The following is a 19,023-nucleotide window of genomic DNA, read 5'->3' as shown; positions in this document are numbered from 1 at the left end:
TACAATTTTACAGATTGTACATAATCTACAGGACATCACACTTTGCTGAATAGTGGTCCCAATTCCCCCCCCCGGAACCCTAAAATTCCCCCCGGGGGGGAATTCCCCCCTTGTTGAGAACCCATGATTTAGCTGGAGAACTGCATTGCAAAATTCAGAGATGTGAATTTCAAAGGATGGCTGTGTTTTGATTCTCGTATTATTTCAGAAAGTGTAAATTAGGTAAGTTCATCTTTAAATGCAAATTGAACTAAATTTCTCTCTCATCTCTCAGGGAAGCCGTTTCACAAGGATTTGCCTGCAGAGGAACTCTTGAACATCTGCTGTACAACCCCGCAAAGAATTCTGAGGCATAGCAGTGAAGCAGTCTCAGTTCACATGGATACTAGTCCAGCATGTCAAGCCAAACTGTCACTTCACCTAACCTAAGAGTGCATTGTCCATTGCAGAGCTTGGAAAAGTTACTTTTTTGAACTACAACTCCCATTAGCCCCAGCCAGCATGGCCACTGGATTGGGCTGATGGGAGTTGTAGTTCAAAAAAGTAACTTTTCCAAGCTCTGGTCCATTGTATTAGTGGGAATGAACCATAACGGCTGGTGTCCTATTTTTAGGCTGTTTATTTGTCATTATCGGTGTTCTCATTGAGGAACCCCTGGTAAGATTCCAAGGGACCCAAGAAATACACTGACGTAAATGAACACGACAACAAAACACATACATGTCATACACTAGTAAACTCAACTCATTCAAAATAAAATTATTATTATTTTCGTTTGTTTTTAATTCTACAGCCATACTTTATGGTTTAAATATTTACTTACCTCTGTTATGTGCGGATTAGGATTGAAGCCACAGAGACTGCAGACTATAGTTTGACACTGAGTACATGTATTGTAATTGGCCTTTTCAGGAGTGTGCAGCAGCAACTCGGTGGTCGTGCAAAGTGGGCAAAATGTTTTCTTTGGAACTGATCCGCCAGGCTGAGATGAAGGTGCATGTCGTTGTTGGGATGGGTTTTCAAGTCCAGACTGTTGATCAGTAGATTTTGTAGGTCCTGCCTGCTGCAGTGGTTGCTTTGCAGGCCCACCATGTTGAACCGATGGCTTTGCAGACCCTGCAGGGTGCTGCAATGGTTGCTTTGCAGGGCCTGCTGGTTGGGGAGCTGGCTTTACAGGCCCTCCTGGCTGTTGTGATGGTTGCTTTGTGGGCCCTCCTGGCTGGGGGACAGCCTTTGCAGGCCCTCCTAACTGCTGGGATGGCTGCTTACTGGGTGGTGTCCCTGGCTGGGCAGTTCGTTTTGCAAGAGAAGGTGCTGGAGAAGATGTTTTAGCATCATCATGTCGCTGTGAGGATGCTGTAGCTGTTCCTGGCTGTTGTGGTGAAGGTTTTGCAGAGCTCTGCTGCTGAACAGGTTTTGTAGACTCTGGTTGTTGTGACTGAGTTTTTGGTGGCCCTGGTTGTTGTTCTGCTTCTTCTGTCTGTGGACCTGTTGGTTGACTAGGCCCTGGTTTCTGAGCCTGCTTAGGTACCCCAGGTTGCTGTGGTGGTGGTGGTTGCTGCTGCGCCGGTTTGGAAGGTCCTGTTTTCTGCGGAGCTGGTTTGGCAGCCCCATGTTGTGGACCTGTGGGCTTTGGAGATTGTTGTGCTGTTTGCTTAGTGGGTCCCTTTTGTTGCTCAGGCTTATCCTGCTCCTTTTGAATAGTCTTCGGCTTCTTTGAGGCATCTTCCTGGGCTGTATCTGAGTCAGATATCAAATCAAAAGGATTGAATTTGTTTACAACTGACGTGACTGCGCCAAATGGATTGGCATCCGAGAGGAAGCTGGGCATCATACTTGGCTTCTGATCTTCTTTAAAATCAGTCTTTGATTTAGACTGTCTCAAACTCGTGGAGGACAGGCTCTTTCCAGGCGGCCGCAGCTCTGTTTTCAATGTATCTGCTGTTCTGCTTTTGCTAAGAGTGGGTGGCCCAGGACCTGGAGGCTTACCTGGTTGTCTTGGATGGTGGCTGCTATCAAGCTGAGCATGTCTGCAAAAAAGATATGACATAAATAAATGTTATTCATACGAACATGGCACACATATATATCTTTCAGTCAGCATTAAAATGTGGTAAATTCTTACATGTTTAAAGACCTATTTATTTATTTATTATACTTGTATGCCGAAGCTCTCTGGGCGGTTTATAACAACCAAAAACAAATACAATTTAAAATACATCTTTTAAAAAACAATTTAAAAATTTAAAACAATATAAAACACATGCTAAAATGCCTGGGAGAAGAGGAAAGTCTTGACCTGGTGCCGAAAATATAACAGTGTTGGCGCCAGGTGCACCTCGTCAGGGAGATCATTCCATAATTTGGGGGCCACCACTGAGAAGGCCCTCTCCCTTGTTGCCATCCTCTGAGCTTTCCTTGGAGTAGGCACCTGGAGGAGGGCCTTTGATCTTGAACGTAGTGTATGGGTGGGTTCGTATCAGGAGAGGCGTTCCATCAGGTATTGTGGTCCCAAGCCGTGTAAGGCTTTATAGGTCAAAAACAGCACCTTGAATTGAGCTCGGAAACATACAGGCAGCCAATGCAAGCGGGCCAGAATCGGTTTTATATGTTCGAACTGTCTGGTCCCTGTTACCAATCTGGCCGCTGCATTTTGCACAAGCTGCAGTTTCCGAACCGTCTTCAAAGGCAGCCCCACGTAAGGAAATCTTAGAAAATTCTGGCATTTAATATTAAAATCCCAACAGCAACTGAATGCCTTCAACAAATGTCCACTTCATTTCCCATCATTTACAGGTAAAAGAAAATTTCCAAACTACAAGTTTAAATGTGAAAAAGTAGGTACATTGCACAAAGATTTCTGGCATTTCCCACCAAGTCTCTTAAAAACCTTACTAGCAGTAAAGTGGGAACATTCACCAAATTTCTGACATTTGCTATAATATTAGCGGGAGATAACTTTAAAAGTGGGGGTTAGGAAGCTGTTTTAGGTATGCCATTTAAATATGTTATACGTGGTGACAAATAAAACACAGGAAGAATAAGCTATCTAAGATGAGAACATAGCTCTCTCCCAAAAAAAGTTATGTGAAAAGAACCAAGTTTCTCTTCCCCCACCCCACTACCTCTACACAGGTTACCTTGGGCAGTGCAAGGATAAAAATCAAAACATATTCTTTTTGAGAAAAGTTAAACAATACACCCATTTTGAAGAACCAGCAGTGTAACTATTTGGGTACTATACCAGGTCTAATCAACTTGTAACTCCACCATCCTCCACAAGTCAAATAAATCCTACCAACCAAGTGTTGTGGTCTGTCCAGTGACGGGCAACCCTCGTATTTTTGCAGTGTCAATAACTGTTCAGTTTGTGGACTGCAAATGGCTTGGTGGGTCATAATTTGTGCAGGCCCATGATATTCATACGTGTATTTGAAACTCAGCTATGAACCAGGGAAAGCACCCAAAAGCCATAATCTATAGCGCCAGCTCCAAATTGTAATAATATGTATTAAGGAAAGTTTAATAAAATGAACAAGAAAAAAAACATTATATATTGAACCCATCTAAAGGCCTTTAGGTATAGCAGAATACAGAGTTCTGTATGTTGCTACCTCCTTGGAAGAATGCCAGTGGGAAATTCTACTCAGTTCAATACAGTATCACTCTGTCATTGCTGAAAGGTTAAAATGCAATGTATGTCTTTCTCTCTCTCCAGAGGGCACAATGCTCTTCAGCATCTCCACTTGCTGCAAGTTATGTTTTTGAGCCTTCCAGCAACTACAGTTAAAATACAGCCCACATGTCCAGAGACATTATTCCCTACTGCACATTAATTTTAAAAATGGCACTCATTACGCTTAACCTATTAAAAATTCCCCGCTCTGAGAACAATAAAAATAAAGTGACTCTGCAATAATTTTACATTAAGAGTTTCATCATAAAGGAACTACCAGAGTTCTATACTAAGAGTAATTAGTAAGAGTAATTCTCCAAATGCCAAGTATGTTATTTTAATTGGTTAATATTTTCAGGTGGCATGTTCCATGTGATGGTTGATTATTCCTGGAGGCCTTCCAAGTTCATAGAATCATAGAATAGTAGAGTTGGAAGGGGCCTATAAGGCTATTGAGTCCAGCCCCCTGCTCAATGCAGGAATCCAAATTAAAGCATATCAACAGGTGGCTGTCCAGCTGTCCCTTGTAGGCCTCCAGTATCAGAGAGCCCACCACCTCTGGAATTGGTTCCACTGTCGTACCGCTCTAACAGTTACGAAGTTTTTCCTGAAGTTTTTCCTGACGACCAAGGCCGTTTCAGTCCCATGTCCAGGCCTGAAGCCTGATTGAAATGGATCCAGATAATCTGCTTCCTCCGAATGCACTTGCAACTGCTTCACCACCACCCGCTCAACCGCCTTGCCCAGGAATGGCAGTTTTGAGACTGGGTGAAAGTTGTTCAGATCTTGGGGATCCAAGGAGGGCTTCTTTAGAATTGGTTTTATTACTGCCTCCTTGAGAGCTGATGGCATTACTCCCTCTTCCAGGGATGTATTTACCACCATCTTGATCCCCTCGCCCAGTCTGTCCTTGCAGCTCATAATGAGCCACAACGGGCAAGGATCGAGTAAGCAAGTGGTTGGCTTTAAGGCTGAAAGCACCTTGTCCACTTCATCAGAGGGAAGAAGCTGGAACTGATCCCACACCACCGGAGCACCACTGGCCGCCTCTGGCTCGCTCACTGTGTCCACAGCGCACGGAATAGCATTCTTAATACGATTGATTTTCTCATAAAGTGCTTTGCAAACTCATCACAGGAGGCCTTAGCATGTTCCATGAGTTCTGGGGCAACTGGACCAACCAGGCTCCGGACCACTTGGAACAGCCTCCTGGGACAGCACTCTGCGGACGCAATAGAGTCAGCATAAAAATCCTCCGAATGTACATTAAAGTCTCCCAATACCAACAAGTTTGGGGACTTCGCACACACATCAGAGACCACCTCCAGTACCTCAGCCAGGGAGTCTGTCGTGCAGCGGGGTTGACGGTACAAGAGCAGAATCCCTAGACTGCCCTTTGGACCCAACCTCCAGTACATGCAGTCAACAACCTTGGTCTCACGGAGAGGAGGCCTGGTGAAAACCAGGGACCTTTGGTAAATAAATGCCACTCCCCCTCCCCGACTACCGACCCTCAGCTGCTGTGCATACAAGAACCCAGCTGGACACATGGCAGCAAGGATAGGAGCAGTGGCTTCATCCAGCCAGGTTTCCGTAATACATGCCAGGTCCGCGCCCTCATCCAATATTGGATCATGGATGAGAGATGTTTTTGGGCAACAGACCTGGCATTGCACAGCAGCAATCGAAGGCCAGAATATGGAGTCAAGCATCCCCCAGCTATCAATCTGCATGCTGCCAACTGCTGCCCATTCACATACAGAGAAGGTGCTTACAAAGCAGCTGCAACTGGCAACAGGATGGAATTGTCCTGCTTTCCAGCTAGAAAGCAAAATGATTCCACCCTGCGGTGGTTGCATCCATCTGCTCTCAGTCGGGATGGGGGAGAGAAGGAGACATTCCCTCTCCCGACCATATTTTTAATTTTAAAAACCCTTAGCCCTGCACCCAAATAACTTTGGGTATGGATCTGGGATGGAGTGGGTGGTCCCATCTTCAGGACAGGGCAGATTGGCCCTCCTCAGAGCCCACAGATTGAGCCATGAGATGGATAGGGAGGACTGTGCACAGCCCTAATGTTTTCATTCAGGGCTGTGGAGTCGGTACGCCAAACCTTCGACTCCGACTCATCTATTTTTCTACTGTCCGACTCCGACTCCACCCAAAATTGCTTCCAATTCCACAGCCCTGGAAAGGGCTGTAAATGTCTTTTTAAATTGGAAGCTCTCGTAGGAGCATTTTTATCGCTGCCTGAATATGCGCTGATCTTGGCATCACAGCACTTGTCTTCATCTGGGTCCTGTGTCATACACTGACACACAAAATGTTTTCCATCTTGAGTTATGGTGAAATGCTCAACTACAGCTGACTTCATGGGAAGCTTCTTTGACATTTTGAATTTATATTTTAAAAAAATTGTCAGTCAAAATTTATTTTGTAGCCGGAGTCAGAGTTGGTACACTTCTACCGACTCCGACTCCACCCAAAATTGCTTCCGACTCCGACTCCATGACTCCGACTCCACAGTCCTGTTTTCATTAAGGATATCTTACTGTTCTGATTTAATCGCAATTGGATATTTAAATTATGTATCTTATTTTATGGCCAAACAAGCGATGGATTGATTCCATAAAGGAAGCCACAGACCTGAACTTACAAGATTTATTTATTTATTTATTTGTTCCATTTTTAAACCGCCCATAGCGAATAGCTCTCTGGGCGGTGTACAAAAAGATTAAAATACAAATATCATAATAAAAACAGCCGAACAATAATAAACACAAACAGAAACCACAGAAATATAAAAGTAAACACATTAAAATGCCTGGGAGCATAGCCAGGTCTTAACCTGGCGCCGAAAAGATAGCAGCGTAGGCACCAGGCGTATTTCTTTGGGGAGGCTATTCCACAATTTAGGGGCCACTACAGAAAAGGCCCTAGATCGTGTAACTGTCCTCCGGGCTTCCTGACCTGTTGGTACCCGGAGGAGGGCCTTAGCTGCTGAGCGAAGTGACCGGGTAGGTTCATAGTGGGAGAGGGGTTCCACAAGATACTGCGGTCCCATGCCATGTAAGGCTTTATAGGTCATGACCAGCACCTTGAATCTGGCTCGGAAACAGATGGGTAGCCAGTGCAAATGGGCCAGAACAGGTGTTATATGTGCTGACCGGCTGGTCCTTGTCAGCAGTCTGGCTGCTGCATTTTGCACTAGCTGAAGTTTCCGAACTGTCTTCAGGGGCAGCCCAACGTAGAGCGCATTACAGTAATCCAACCTAGAAGTTACCAGAGCATGAACAACTGAGGCGAGGTCATCCCTGTCAAGATAGGGGCGTAGCTGGGCTACCAACCGAAGGTGGTAGAACGCATTCCTTGCCACCGAGGCCACTTGCGCCTCAAGAGACAAGGAAGGATCGAAAAGCACCCCCAGACTATGAACCTGTTCCTTCAAGGGGAGTGTAACCCCATCTAGAACAGGGTAAACATCCACCATCTGAACAGGGAAGGCATTCACCAACAGTGTCTCGGTCTTGTCTGGATTGAGTCTCAGTTTATTAGCTCTCATCCAGTCCATTATCGCGGTCAGGCAGTGGTTCAGCACATCCACAGACTCACCTGTAGAGGATGAAAAGGAGAAATAGAGCTGTGTGTCATCAGCGTACTGGTGGCAACGCACTCCAAAACTCCTGATGACGGCACCCAGAGGCTGCATGTAGATGTTAAAAAGCATGGGGGACAAAACCGACCCCTGAGGGACTCCACAATGGAGAGTCCAAGGTGTCGAGCAATGTTCCCCAAGTACTACCTTCTGGTGACGATCCGCCAAGTAGGAGCGGAACCACTGCCAAGCAGTGCCTCCAACTCCCAACTCCGCGAGTCTCCCCAGAAGGATACCATGGTCGATGGTATCAAATGCCGCTGAGAGATCAAGGAGAATCAACAGAGTCACACTCCCTCTGTCCCTCTCCCGACAAAGGTCATCGTACAGGGCGACCAAGGCTGTTTCAGTGCCAAAACCAGGCCTAAAACCGGATTGAAACGGATCCAGATAATCGGTCTCATCCAAGAGCGCCTGGAGCTGACCGGCAACCACCCGCTCTAGAACCTTGCCCAAAAAGGGGACATTCGCCACTGGTCTATAGTTGTTCAGGTCATCTGGGTCTAAGGAAGGTTTCTTTAAAAGAGGTCTTACTACTGCCTCCTTGAGGCTACTAGGGACTACTCCCTCACTCAAGGAGGCATTTATCACTTCCTTAGCCCAGCCGGTGGTACCAGTCCTACTAGCCTTCACTAGCCAAGATCTGAACTGGGTGGTTCATGACAGATGCTCTTGAAGGTCACTGATTCATAGGGTCGCCATAAGTCGTAATCAACTTGAAGGCACACAACAACAACAACAACAACCTATTTTATAATTGGTTTTATGTTGTAAACCTCTTAGAAGTCATTTTGGCATACAGGCAGTATAACAACAACAATGGATTTTTTTCTCCCTCTCTTCTAATACCAGAACTCAGAACCACCAAATTAAGTACTTTCTCCACACAGTGCATCATTAGCTTGTGGGATTTAATTACCACTGCACCCTGCTAGGCCTGTAGAACCAACCACTGCAGCAAACTTCAGTGAACACTAGTAAAGCCATGATGCAGCAAAATGGACAGCAAGTTCAACTCAAAAGTGCTTGGAACTTTTTGCTGATTCTCAATGGCAGTCATGTGAAAACTTGAAGTCTTTGAAAAAATTAAAGACAACGTAGTAACAGCAGCATATTAAGATCCTAAAGAGAAGAGCAACCATGTCACAATTGTGGAATTATAAACTTTGTTGAAATGTTTAGAAGAAATTTGAATGTGCTGGAATGTGTCAAAGTGAGTAAAGAAAAGCTGGAAAAAGAAGGGTCACAGTTATTCCATATGTCTTATGTAGGTTTACCTATGTAAGTCAGGAAATTGATGTAAAATTCCATCTTCCTGGTCCAGTTCCTCATCATTATGATAGGTGTTAATGCTCTCTCTCATGCTCACATACTGCTGCCTATCCATCTTTCTCCTTTCCTTGTTGCTTGCTGCCTATCTAACTCTTTCACAAGCTCCCATCCATAGGATCCTGGTCCACAGCTGGCTGAGTAGCTATGAACTTTATTCCAAAATGCTAACTATACTTGGAAACTTAGAAATTAGGATATGCTAGAGAACTTAGAAATTCTATTTCAGAATTAGATGGGCTGGAGGAAATTAGGCCAAAAAATTCAATTAGGATTGGATATTGATTGATGCCTTTTGTCAATGCAATTATAATGCTATTCTCATGCAATCTTTAATGTTTACATATATTTTTCTCTAAAGGCACTATATTGCTGTATGACGTTGTATTGCATTCCTTTATTTTCTTCACATTTCATAACATTATCTTCTATATGAAGATAACAATATGCCTTAAATGAAACATTGTACACCAATAAATGGATTGATGTGTTCCACTTACAGTCTTGAATCTGTGGTCTTCATAACTCATTATGCATTATGTCTCACTTAGCAAACTCAAACACTAAACAGAGATTCCAATTAACACTGATGCATTGGATGGGAATTGGCCAGATAAGCACAAACATTGATTGGACCACCCAAATTACCAGCCACAAGATGTTCTGATGGCCATTACTTTATTTGGTTTGTTGAAACACACACACACAAAGCAAGCACATTCCTACAACAGAGCCCAGGTAATAGCTATTAGCCATGATCAGGGCTGTGGAGTCAGAGTCGTGGAGTCAGAAGCAATTTTGGGTGGAGTCGGAGTCGGTAGAAATGTACCAACTTCGACTCCGGCTTCAAAATAAATTTTGATTGACACATTTTTTAAAATATAAATTTAAAATGTCAAAGAAGCTTCCCATGAAGTCAGCTGTAGTGGAGCATTTCACCGTAACTCAAGATGGAAAACATTTTGTGTGTCAGTGTATGGCACAGGACCCAGATGAAGACAAATGCTGTGATGCCAAGATCAGCGCACATTCAGGCAGCGATAAAAATGTTCCTATGAGAGCTTCCAATTTAAAAAGACATTTACAGCCCTTTCCAGGGCTGTGGAGTTGGAAGCAATTTTGGGTGGAGTCAGAGTCGGAGTCGGACAGTAGAAAAATAGAGGAGTTGGAGTCGAAGGTTTGACGTACTGACTCCACAGCCCTGGCCATGATAGCTAAAAGCAACCTGCATATAAAGAATTTCAGATGATAAGATTAAACCGCAAGAGAATATCATCACTTTCATGCCCCCCTTGTGAGCAGTCAGCCAGATCCTTCTGGCTGCTCACAAGGAGACCATGAAAGTTATAGACTGTTGGAAGAATCACACTGCTTGATTAGGTAGACCTTGGCATGACCCAGCAACACAGTTTTTATTCTAGAAATAATAATCTTGACAAAGATATTGAACTACTCTTCAATATTTATCTTTACAACTAGCAGAATTATATTTGGGGCAAGAAGGGAGGTGGTAGTGAAATCAATGTTGAAGAAGCAGAATATTGATCTATCAGCTTTAGAAAAGTATTGCCCTGTTTTGGATTTACTATACTTAAGTCTTAGAAAGAGTGGTGTTTTGCCAGCTATAGATATTCTTGGAACACACCAATTATTTAGATCCATTCCACTCTGGTTTTTGTCCAGGATCTGGGATGGAAATCATCTTGGTTGCCCAGGTAGAGGACTTAAACCACAGAACGGACAAGGAGAGAACTACATGTTTAATTCTCCTGGACTTCTCAGTAGATTTAAATAGTATTGACCATCGTATCATATCTCTGAGATAAGATTGGGAGGCATAGTGTCATGGTGGCTCTGGTCCCTTCTAGAGGAAAGGGAGCAGGAGGTTATGCTGGGATGCTTTTGTTCCATCCTGTGACCACTACCCCTTGGAGGGCCTCTTATTCCCTATGCTTTTCAACATCTATGACCATTGGGAGAAGTCATCTGGAGGTTTGGGTTGCATTGTCATTGGAGTGTGTGGGAAAAGTTTTGAATAAATGTCAGGACTGGAGGTAGATGCTTTTATTAGTTGCTGTGCTATGGATTCATTGTGATTGCACATTTTTAAGGGGATGCAGTCTATCTTTAATGTGTTCTTGTTATGGAATGTTATGGACCATGCACGTGGAAAGGCAATTTTAAAATATTTTAATAAAAATAATAATAAACATGTCAACAAATTCCACTAAAAGAGAAATTTACTTCAAAATGTAGAGTTATAATGCATCCCAAAGGAAGGGTGAGGGGTGGAAATGGTCTGCCTTGTTCTGTAAATATTCAAGAAAACTCCTGTGCAAAGATTATATCCTTGCTTGCACCTGGAAACGTCTGCTCAGATTCCAAAATCAGGTCCTCCTTCCTTGCAGCCCATCTCACAACATAATCCATCACTGAAGATGCAATTATTAGTTATCTGTGGGCTCAGAGAACTAGCTGCCATATGCAAAGATGGTCTGTTCAGTTACAAAAGGGCTATATAATCAATAGCCTACTGAAGTCTATAAAGTTTCCAGCAGTCTAGAAAAACAGTCTTCCAGGACTTTTCATCTGATTTCTTCAAAGAACTACATACTGCATTTCATAAAAATGTCAAAAAGTTTTTCTAATCAGGTCTACACACAAGACTAGCAATTGACATATTGTTAAACTTTCAATCATCACCTTTAGGTCATGTCAAACACTGAAGAAACAGGAGGGAAATTACCCAAACCACCAGAGAAGCCTAGTTTCATTTATAACCACATACTTTTACAAAAAAAAAATCAGCCTTCAAATAGAACCTTTGGATGGCAAAACCATCTTTTCATACCACAGAAACTTTATATATGTGATTGCTTCTAAGTAGACAAAAATTGTAATATTTTAGCAGAAATGACAATGGTAAACAACATTCATCTTGTATCAACCCATAATATCAGTGGACGAAACTCTTGTTATTTTAAACTCTAACCAGAAGTATGGGTATGACATCTAAACAAGGATTCTTTCACAAAGCAGTTTCTTACAGTCTGAGACTTCACATAGTAACTCACAGTACAATTAATGGCATGTGTCCCTGGAAATACTATGATTGTTTTCTTCCACTGGGATATGCCCACACTAATAGCTCTAAAATACTTTGCAGCCATCAGCCCACACCACACCCTGTTAATCCTTTGGAACAGCATACACTGAATTCCCCTATAAAGCTGCACTGCAGATAATGGGTATGGTACTTCAGTACTGTCAATCCCCATACATTAGAGCTGTGGGATATGTCTTAAACTGGAAGATAGCAGGTTTTCTTTTCCTAGATAATGAATTAGCAGATTACTAACAGCCACTTCAGAAGAAACATATGCAGCATTTGATCTCTCACTAACCAACGTGTGAATAGCATCTACTGAATAGCATTCGAGGCGATACAAAGCCTCTTCCTGTGGCATCTGATGTGTCATGATCCATTTCACACTTGCAAGTAATCACTTTATAAACATGCATCCATGAACAGGACTGCATTCATGTAGAGTACCACTAAAATGCACAAATAAAAGTCAAGTCAACAGAATGGGTATCCTATGAACCAACTGAGAAGTGAAATTTAAGAATACTGCTGCTTGAGAGCATCAGGCTTTCCTTGCCCCTTGAAATATCACCAGTTCTAGAAACTCTAGTCTCAGTCAAGTGAATGGAAGCAAGTTACTGAAGATATTAACTATCATTCTTCACTGAAAATATGCAAGGATGGATGAGCAGTGTGTCCTCAGGTATTTTACTAGCAGGTGTTTTGAGTGATATCATGCATTTCATAAGCTTTAAATACAATTATAAACATTTTGATTTTTTAAAGGTTTTTCTATTGTCTTGCTAACAAAAAAACATTTTCTTTTGGGAGGAAGGGTGGGATTTAAATTTAATAATAAATAAATAAATTTCCTATTGCCAAACGCCTTAGAGGTCTTGCTAACAAAAACATATGTCAAAGTTTAAGGTGCCATAAAACAATTTTGCTGTTTTTACTATGCCAGACTAGCATGGCTGCTACAATTCTGGAGTGCAGTGTAGCACAATCCTAAACATGTTTACACAGAGGTAAGTACCAACAAGTTCAATAGGATTTACTCCCTACCAAGTATACTTTGGATTGCAACTTCAACCAGCTATTCTTAAATTCATTTAGACGTCCTTGTTTTTCATTAAAAAAAATGTTACAGCTACCATGTAAAAGGCCCTTGGAAGGCTTTTAAACTAAAACTCAAATGCACTCAGGTGAACAGTGCGTGCTCTAGATCACTATTTATGGCTGTCATGGAGTATTTGCAAACCTAGAAGTGTCTACCTGCTGCCTAGCAACAGCATTCCATTTCCTTAACCCCAGGTGTACAGCAAAAAGCATGAGTTTCAGAAAAGATCTGTCATGAATTGCTTGCCAACAATACTCTTCTATCGTTTTCGTCTTGTCTTGGGTACTACAAGAAAGTACTCCACTAGCCATGGTGGTCTGTGGAGTAGACTAAGAATAATTTTCTTTAAATAGTTCACATAGGTATGAGGCAAACTAAATCACCCCTTGGTCACTCATTTTTGTCCCTAGCTTGAAGGTAATAGATAAAAGGTGAAAAGAAGAAAGCAGGACCCCACCCACCAGGTCTCATTTTTTAAGAAAATCTTTCACAAAATGGCAGAAGATACATTACTTGTGAAGCTGTAAAGATATGTTTTTCTTCCTTTCTTGTGTATGTTATCCTGGGAATTTAAAAAACCAGTTCTTGCCAGATTTAAATATAAATAATGTTACAATATCAGCTACTATGGTCATTTTTAAATTAGACCAGTGAAGGAAGCATGTTTATAGGAACACAGGCAGGTGCATTAAGATCTCCCTTGGAGGCCTTATTCCAGGCGATCTGAAGTGAGGCAGGAGGTGACTGAAGAGAGGGCTTTCTTGGTTCTTTCATCTGTAGAATTCACTCTTGAAGGTGGCTTGTCTGGTGCCTATGCTGTTATCTTTTAGGTACCCAGATACTTATTGTGGTAAAACCTCACTACACATTGTGGTTTTGATCTCATTTTTGCTGGATGGTTTTTTAAATTGGCTATAAACGTCAGTCAAGACAATGGTCTTAGTATTGTGTTATCTTTCATTGCAAATTGTTCTGAAAATTACTTAGCTGAAGGACATCATCTAAAAATATGAAAAAAATAAATGAATTCACAAATCAGGTGAAATGGTGGTTTTCCCACTTGTGTCTTTTGTTAGTTCACATAGAATGGAAGGCTTTGATATAGCTTCCTACCAAAAGGTGGTGAAAAGCTAAAGTTTTGAAAATGTATTTCCTTCCAGGTTTAAAATGAAGTCAAAACATTCATGAGATTAAGTAGATGTCAGCTATAAAGTGCTATGATAACTTCCACAGATCCATAGTTTTATAGACTTTGTTGGGACCTATTGATTTTTCAGATCAAGAATAATAGCAGGAATATGACAAATATAAACACCAAGCTCTAACGGGAATCTGGACCAGTTTAAAACACTATGATTTTAGAAATGAAACTGGATTATATATTGGTACAGCAAATACAATAAATTTTCTTCTCAAATTGTGCACTTCCCATTAACTAGGAGGGCAATTATCTATTCCTATTAACTAGGAGGGCAAGTTGCATACCACCACTTAGAACTTGAGTGGGAGCGGGAAGAGGGGAGTGGAAAGATATAGATATGAGAAGTTTGGCAATGATTCAAGGTATAATTTAAAATAACAAACTATTTTAAATTAACATCCCTATTATTCAATGTGCCTGACTGGAATGGACTTTTAAACAATCTCAGTTCAAGACTCTTTCCTGTAACACCAACACTCTCCCCACCTCCAAACACCACATCCTGTATATTTTGCTATACTAGATATATAGGCAATCTATTAAAATATTAAAAATATTAAAATAGAGCTTTAAATGATTTCAGTAAAATAAGTACCACCAATAGATATGATTTAGGAATTATTTTATGCTATTGACAGCAGTGGTAGTGAAGGATTGAATTTTTATCCCAGTTGGTATTTGTATGGGATTTAAAATTGTTTTTATATATTTAATTGTATTAGCTGTTTTTATATATGCAATTGTTTTATATATATTTTAATTGTTTTGTGAAATTGCTTAAAGATGCTTCATAGGAAGCAATTCATAAATGAAATTTTTATCATTGTTACTAATAACAGAAAAAATATCTATTGTTTTATATTAATAATGTGGCAGTGGCTATAGTGGAGATTCCCTCTAAATGTTACTGTGGCACTAATCCTGACCCACCATCAGTAGCACGATAACTGTACAAATATGTAAGGAGCCTCACTGAGGTTATCAGTCAGTTTTCCTAACTACAGCTGCTTTCCATAGTCTCATATAACTCAACAGAGTGGAACACTGACTGAACCACAAGACAAGTAGCTTGAAATCTAGTCAATTTCATTATGGGAAGACAGCAGTCAAACAATCTACAGGACAAATCCCACTGAGCTCAATGGGACTACTGACTATACATGTTTAAGATTACACTGTACACTTTGCATTTGTTTTTCTTTTGAAGCAGTATGTGTGTGTGTGTGAGTGAGAGAGAGAGAGAATGTGCCCATCTATTCACACACAATAAAACAGTTTATCTACATTTTAATATAGTTTTTAAAAAGAGTCAGGAAATGAAATGGAGAAAAAAGAACTTCAGAAACCAAAGGGGAATATCTAACTTATCAAAGGCAATGCCCAATAGGCATCCATAATAGTCACACCACAAGGTACAAGGGTCTAATATTAGTTTTTTTTAAGGCACAGCTTGACACACTAGGAAAATCTCCAAAAGCGATGAACAGAGTACTTGATGGGACATAAAAACGACCATATGTATCATTTGGGGCAGCTCTACCCATCCTCTTGTAAGTTTTGGAATGCCTAAAATCAGTAAACAACCAGATATAAAAAGAAGAAACAGTTTCAAGTAGAACTGAGGGGGCAAATGTCAATCTGGATGTAATTCTATTATGCTGAATTAATTTAAAGCATTAAATCATTCTGTTTGTGGCATTTATTTGTACAAACATTGCATTATATAAATGTATTTGGTAGTTATATAGGATGAGATCTGAACATAACTGGTAAAAATGTGTAGAATAAGAAGAATGTGAGGTAAGTCCTTTAAAAAAAAACACCAAAAAACCCGCACAAAGCCATATGATTTGAACAGGAAGAAATAAGATACATTTTGCACCACTGGACCTGGGCAAGCACCGCAGTGAAAAGGAATTCGAAATCCCCAAGGCAGCCTCTGTAGATTAGGCTCAAAAGAGGCGAGTAATTTCAGCACCATGGACAAGGGGAACTGAAATTACGTTCCTCATAATCACCAGACGAGGTAGCAGTAACTACTCCACGTTAGAGTGATTCTCTGGCAGCATAGGAGGAGGACAAAAAAGGTGGAGGCGGGGAGAAAACAATCATATGGATATCGATGTCGGCAGTAACCTCACCACACATCACAGACAGGCTGGCACTTGCCAATAAATCTAATTTCCCTAGCTTGCTCTAATATATATTCGATGAACAATGAATGGTGAAGGCGACAACACGGCATCAAATGGAGCCGAATGATACAGCGAGCCGTCAAGCTTGAGAGATCCAAGGTCTTTTAACTTGAGACTCAATCTTTCGAGAGCAGCAGATGCTACGAAAGCATTCGATACGGATAAAGCTTTGCGGGCTTCCATTTTAGCTTTAGTAACCCGAGTGGAAGCTGCAGAACATTTAAGGTGGGGTTAACAGCATGCACACAGCTTTCCTCTTCCCTAGAAACTGAAACTAAGCAGATCCGCTACAGAGAGCGTGAAGAAGAGGTTAAAATATGGGGGACGGGGAGCAGCCCATTAAGGAGAAATATCGTATTTACTATGATTTAGCAACCATGGCAGGGAAAGGAGAGAGAAATGTGGAAAGACGATCCTTGTGCACACACCCCCACCCATTCTGCCCCAAATGGTATGCCACAGACCGCCACGATGTGCAGCAGCACGCCCAGGTGGTTCCGCCAACCTCCCGGTTCCTCCCCACCCAGCACCCCAACCGGCGTTTCGGTTACTCGGTGCGTGCCTTTGCGAAGGAAGCGGCTCCGCGCTGGTGGGGCCGGCGAGGTCCCCCTTGGGCAGCCCCCGTTGCGCCCTTGACATGACGGCGGCGATCTGCTTCCTCTCCTCCTCGCTGAGCTGGCTCAGATCCGCCTCCACCGCGGCAGGGATCGCGCCCTGCAAAGGGGGCCCCTGTGGCAACCCGCCTTGCGTGGCGCCAGGTGCGCCCCCCGCCACACCTTCGGGGAGCCCGGCCAAGCCTTCGCCTCCCTCCAGGCTGGCTTCGTTGCCCATGGCTGGAAGGACAGCTTCCTGCAGGCGAGCAAGCTCTCCTTCGACTGGAGGAAGGAACGGATCGGGAAAGGGAAAGCCTGCAGCTCCACCCTCCCCGGTTTTCCTGGGGGCGCGGGCGGTGGGGTTAGTCCTCCTCAACGACAGCAGCTGCCGCTGCCTTCATGGCTCCGAAGCTGGGAGGTCCCCCGCCGCTGCTCAAGGTACAGATGAGAAAAGGGACCCGAGAGCTTCCCCCCCCATCTCTGCCCACAGAGCGCATGCTCAAGACCGGCAGTCTCCTCTCCTCCCCCTTACACACACACACACACACACACAGAGCAACATCCTCCACCCCCTCTCCAGCATTTAAAGGAACCGTACCACACACTCCCACTGAGGCGAGAGTCTCTCACCCACACACTTGGTGCAGTGTTTAATGATTAATTCTGGGATCATGAACTATGGACGGACAGCGAGTCACAAAGAGCATTTCACACACACACACACACACAGAACAACATTTAATTGCATGTCAGTGGAATTACTACAACGGCTCAAGGGGGGGGGGAATAGCTGTTAGCCACAGGACATGCCAGTATGTTTCAACACAGAGGCCAAAAGGGAAGGGAATGGGCATAAAGAGACAGGATACAACTGCTCAAGGCTTTCTGCTGGGATTCCACACATGTGACACCCATCATTCCCAAGCGCATCTGCCATTCCATGTTGTCTCTTGCCCATCTGGTTTTGTAGTGAATTCAGGGCACCCTCTGTTGCCCATGGCCTCGTTCTTGGGGTGCTCTTTCAAGCCTAATGACATTAAAGTAGAAGAGGAAGCTCCATCTATCAACAAGGTGCACGGAGACACTGGCAAGAGCTTTAGGACTCAGCCTCACGAAGGCAGAGGTGGGGAAAGTTTCAGGGGTCACCGGCCCATGACCCTTACTTTTGTACAGTAAGGTATATTCCAGCCACACAAGAGTCAGAGATGCCCACATGCATGCACGCACCTCTCTCCCCAAGCAGGCCAGCAAGATGAATTTTCACAGGTCAAAGTGCCCAAGGAGGGTGCTGAGTCAGACTGGGGTGGGGTGGGGTCTGGTGAGGGAGTGTGGCCTCAGGAAGAGTCCAGAGGGCCAATTAAAGGAGTCTGGAGAGGCCTATTCAGGCCTTGGGCCTGAGGTTGTCCTCCCCTGCTATATGAGATATGCTGGGCCCCTTTCTTGAATTTTAAGCTTTCACTTAACACTTTTACTTATTTATCTCTGGTATTCCTTGCCTGCCTTTCACCTAAGGTCCCAGAGTAAGTTACATAAACGAAAATACAACCACAAAATAATGAATAATAAATAAACAGTAACACAATAACAGCATAAAATGGATACAACTAATAACACCATTACAGAGATAACTTACACTGGCGTTGGGAAACCTGAACCCTTCCAGTAGTTGAGCTAAAATTCCCATCATTCCTGACCACTGGCCAGGTTGGCTTTGGGCTGATGAGAGTTGGAGTCCAACAACATCAGAAGAGTGACAGGTTGCCCCACTTCCCTGATCTACACAGGGAAATATGAAGGAAGCATTCTACTCAATGACTCAGTAAGATATGAACATGCTCCCACCTTCAAGTGTTCTACACTGTGAGTCCAAAAGCACTAGGATGACTGGCAAACCGTTAAGCATTCAGCACTTAAAATGCTTATTAAAAATAACAATTAGTTCTGTGTGCCTAAAAAGACCTTGGGCTTGCACTTTACAGCAGCGCCCCCTGTCCATAGGCTGCAGGATAACCCATGTTTAAAAATGAGTGGGACTTACAAAAGCAAATTCTGATATGGCAGTAGTCCACTGTTCAAAGAAAAACCATAGGACATCTCAATAGGTATGCTCTCAAGTCCTTGGGTACACCTAACATAGCTCTTTGGATCCTAAAGAGCTACTTAAACGTA

The 19,023-nt window shown here is 42.8% G+C and overlaps 1 protein-coding gene across 1 annotated transcript in view; it reads right to left on the bottom strand.

Annotated features, from left to right (window-relative positions):
• Positions 1–17,171, bottom strand: part of PCLO (piccolo presynaptic cytomatrix protein) — a 394,902-nt gene extending 377,731 nt beyond the window's left edge. The window contains exons 1-2 of the mRNA XM_061582318.1: positions 16,824–17,171; positions 824–2,030 (exon numbers count right to left, since the gene is read on the bottom strand). Of these exons, the coding sequence (XP_061438302.1) occupies positions 824–2,030; positions 16,824–17,092 (1,476 nt within the window). The 5' untranslated portion in view covers positions 17,093–17,171. The remainder of the gene's footprint in view (positions 1–823; positions 2,031–16,823) is intronic.
• Positions 17,172–19,023: the final 1,852 nt, after the last annotated feature.

Source organism: Rhineura floridana, chromosome 8 (genome assembly GCF_030035675.1).
Source record: "Rhineura floridana isolate rRhiFlo1 chromosome 8, rRhiFlo1.hap2, whole genome shotgun sequence".
Taxonomy (NCBI): domain Eukaryota; kingdom Metazoa; phylum Chordata; class Lepidosauria; order Squamata; family Rhineuridae; genus Rhineura; species Rhineura floridana.
Note: the sequence above shows the minus strand (reverse complement) of the source record. Positions and strands in the feature narration are given on the sequence as shown.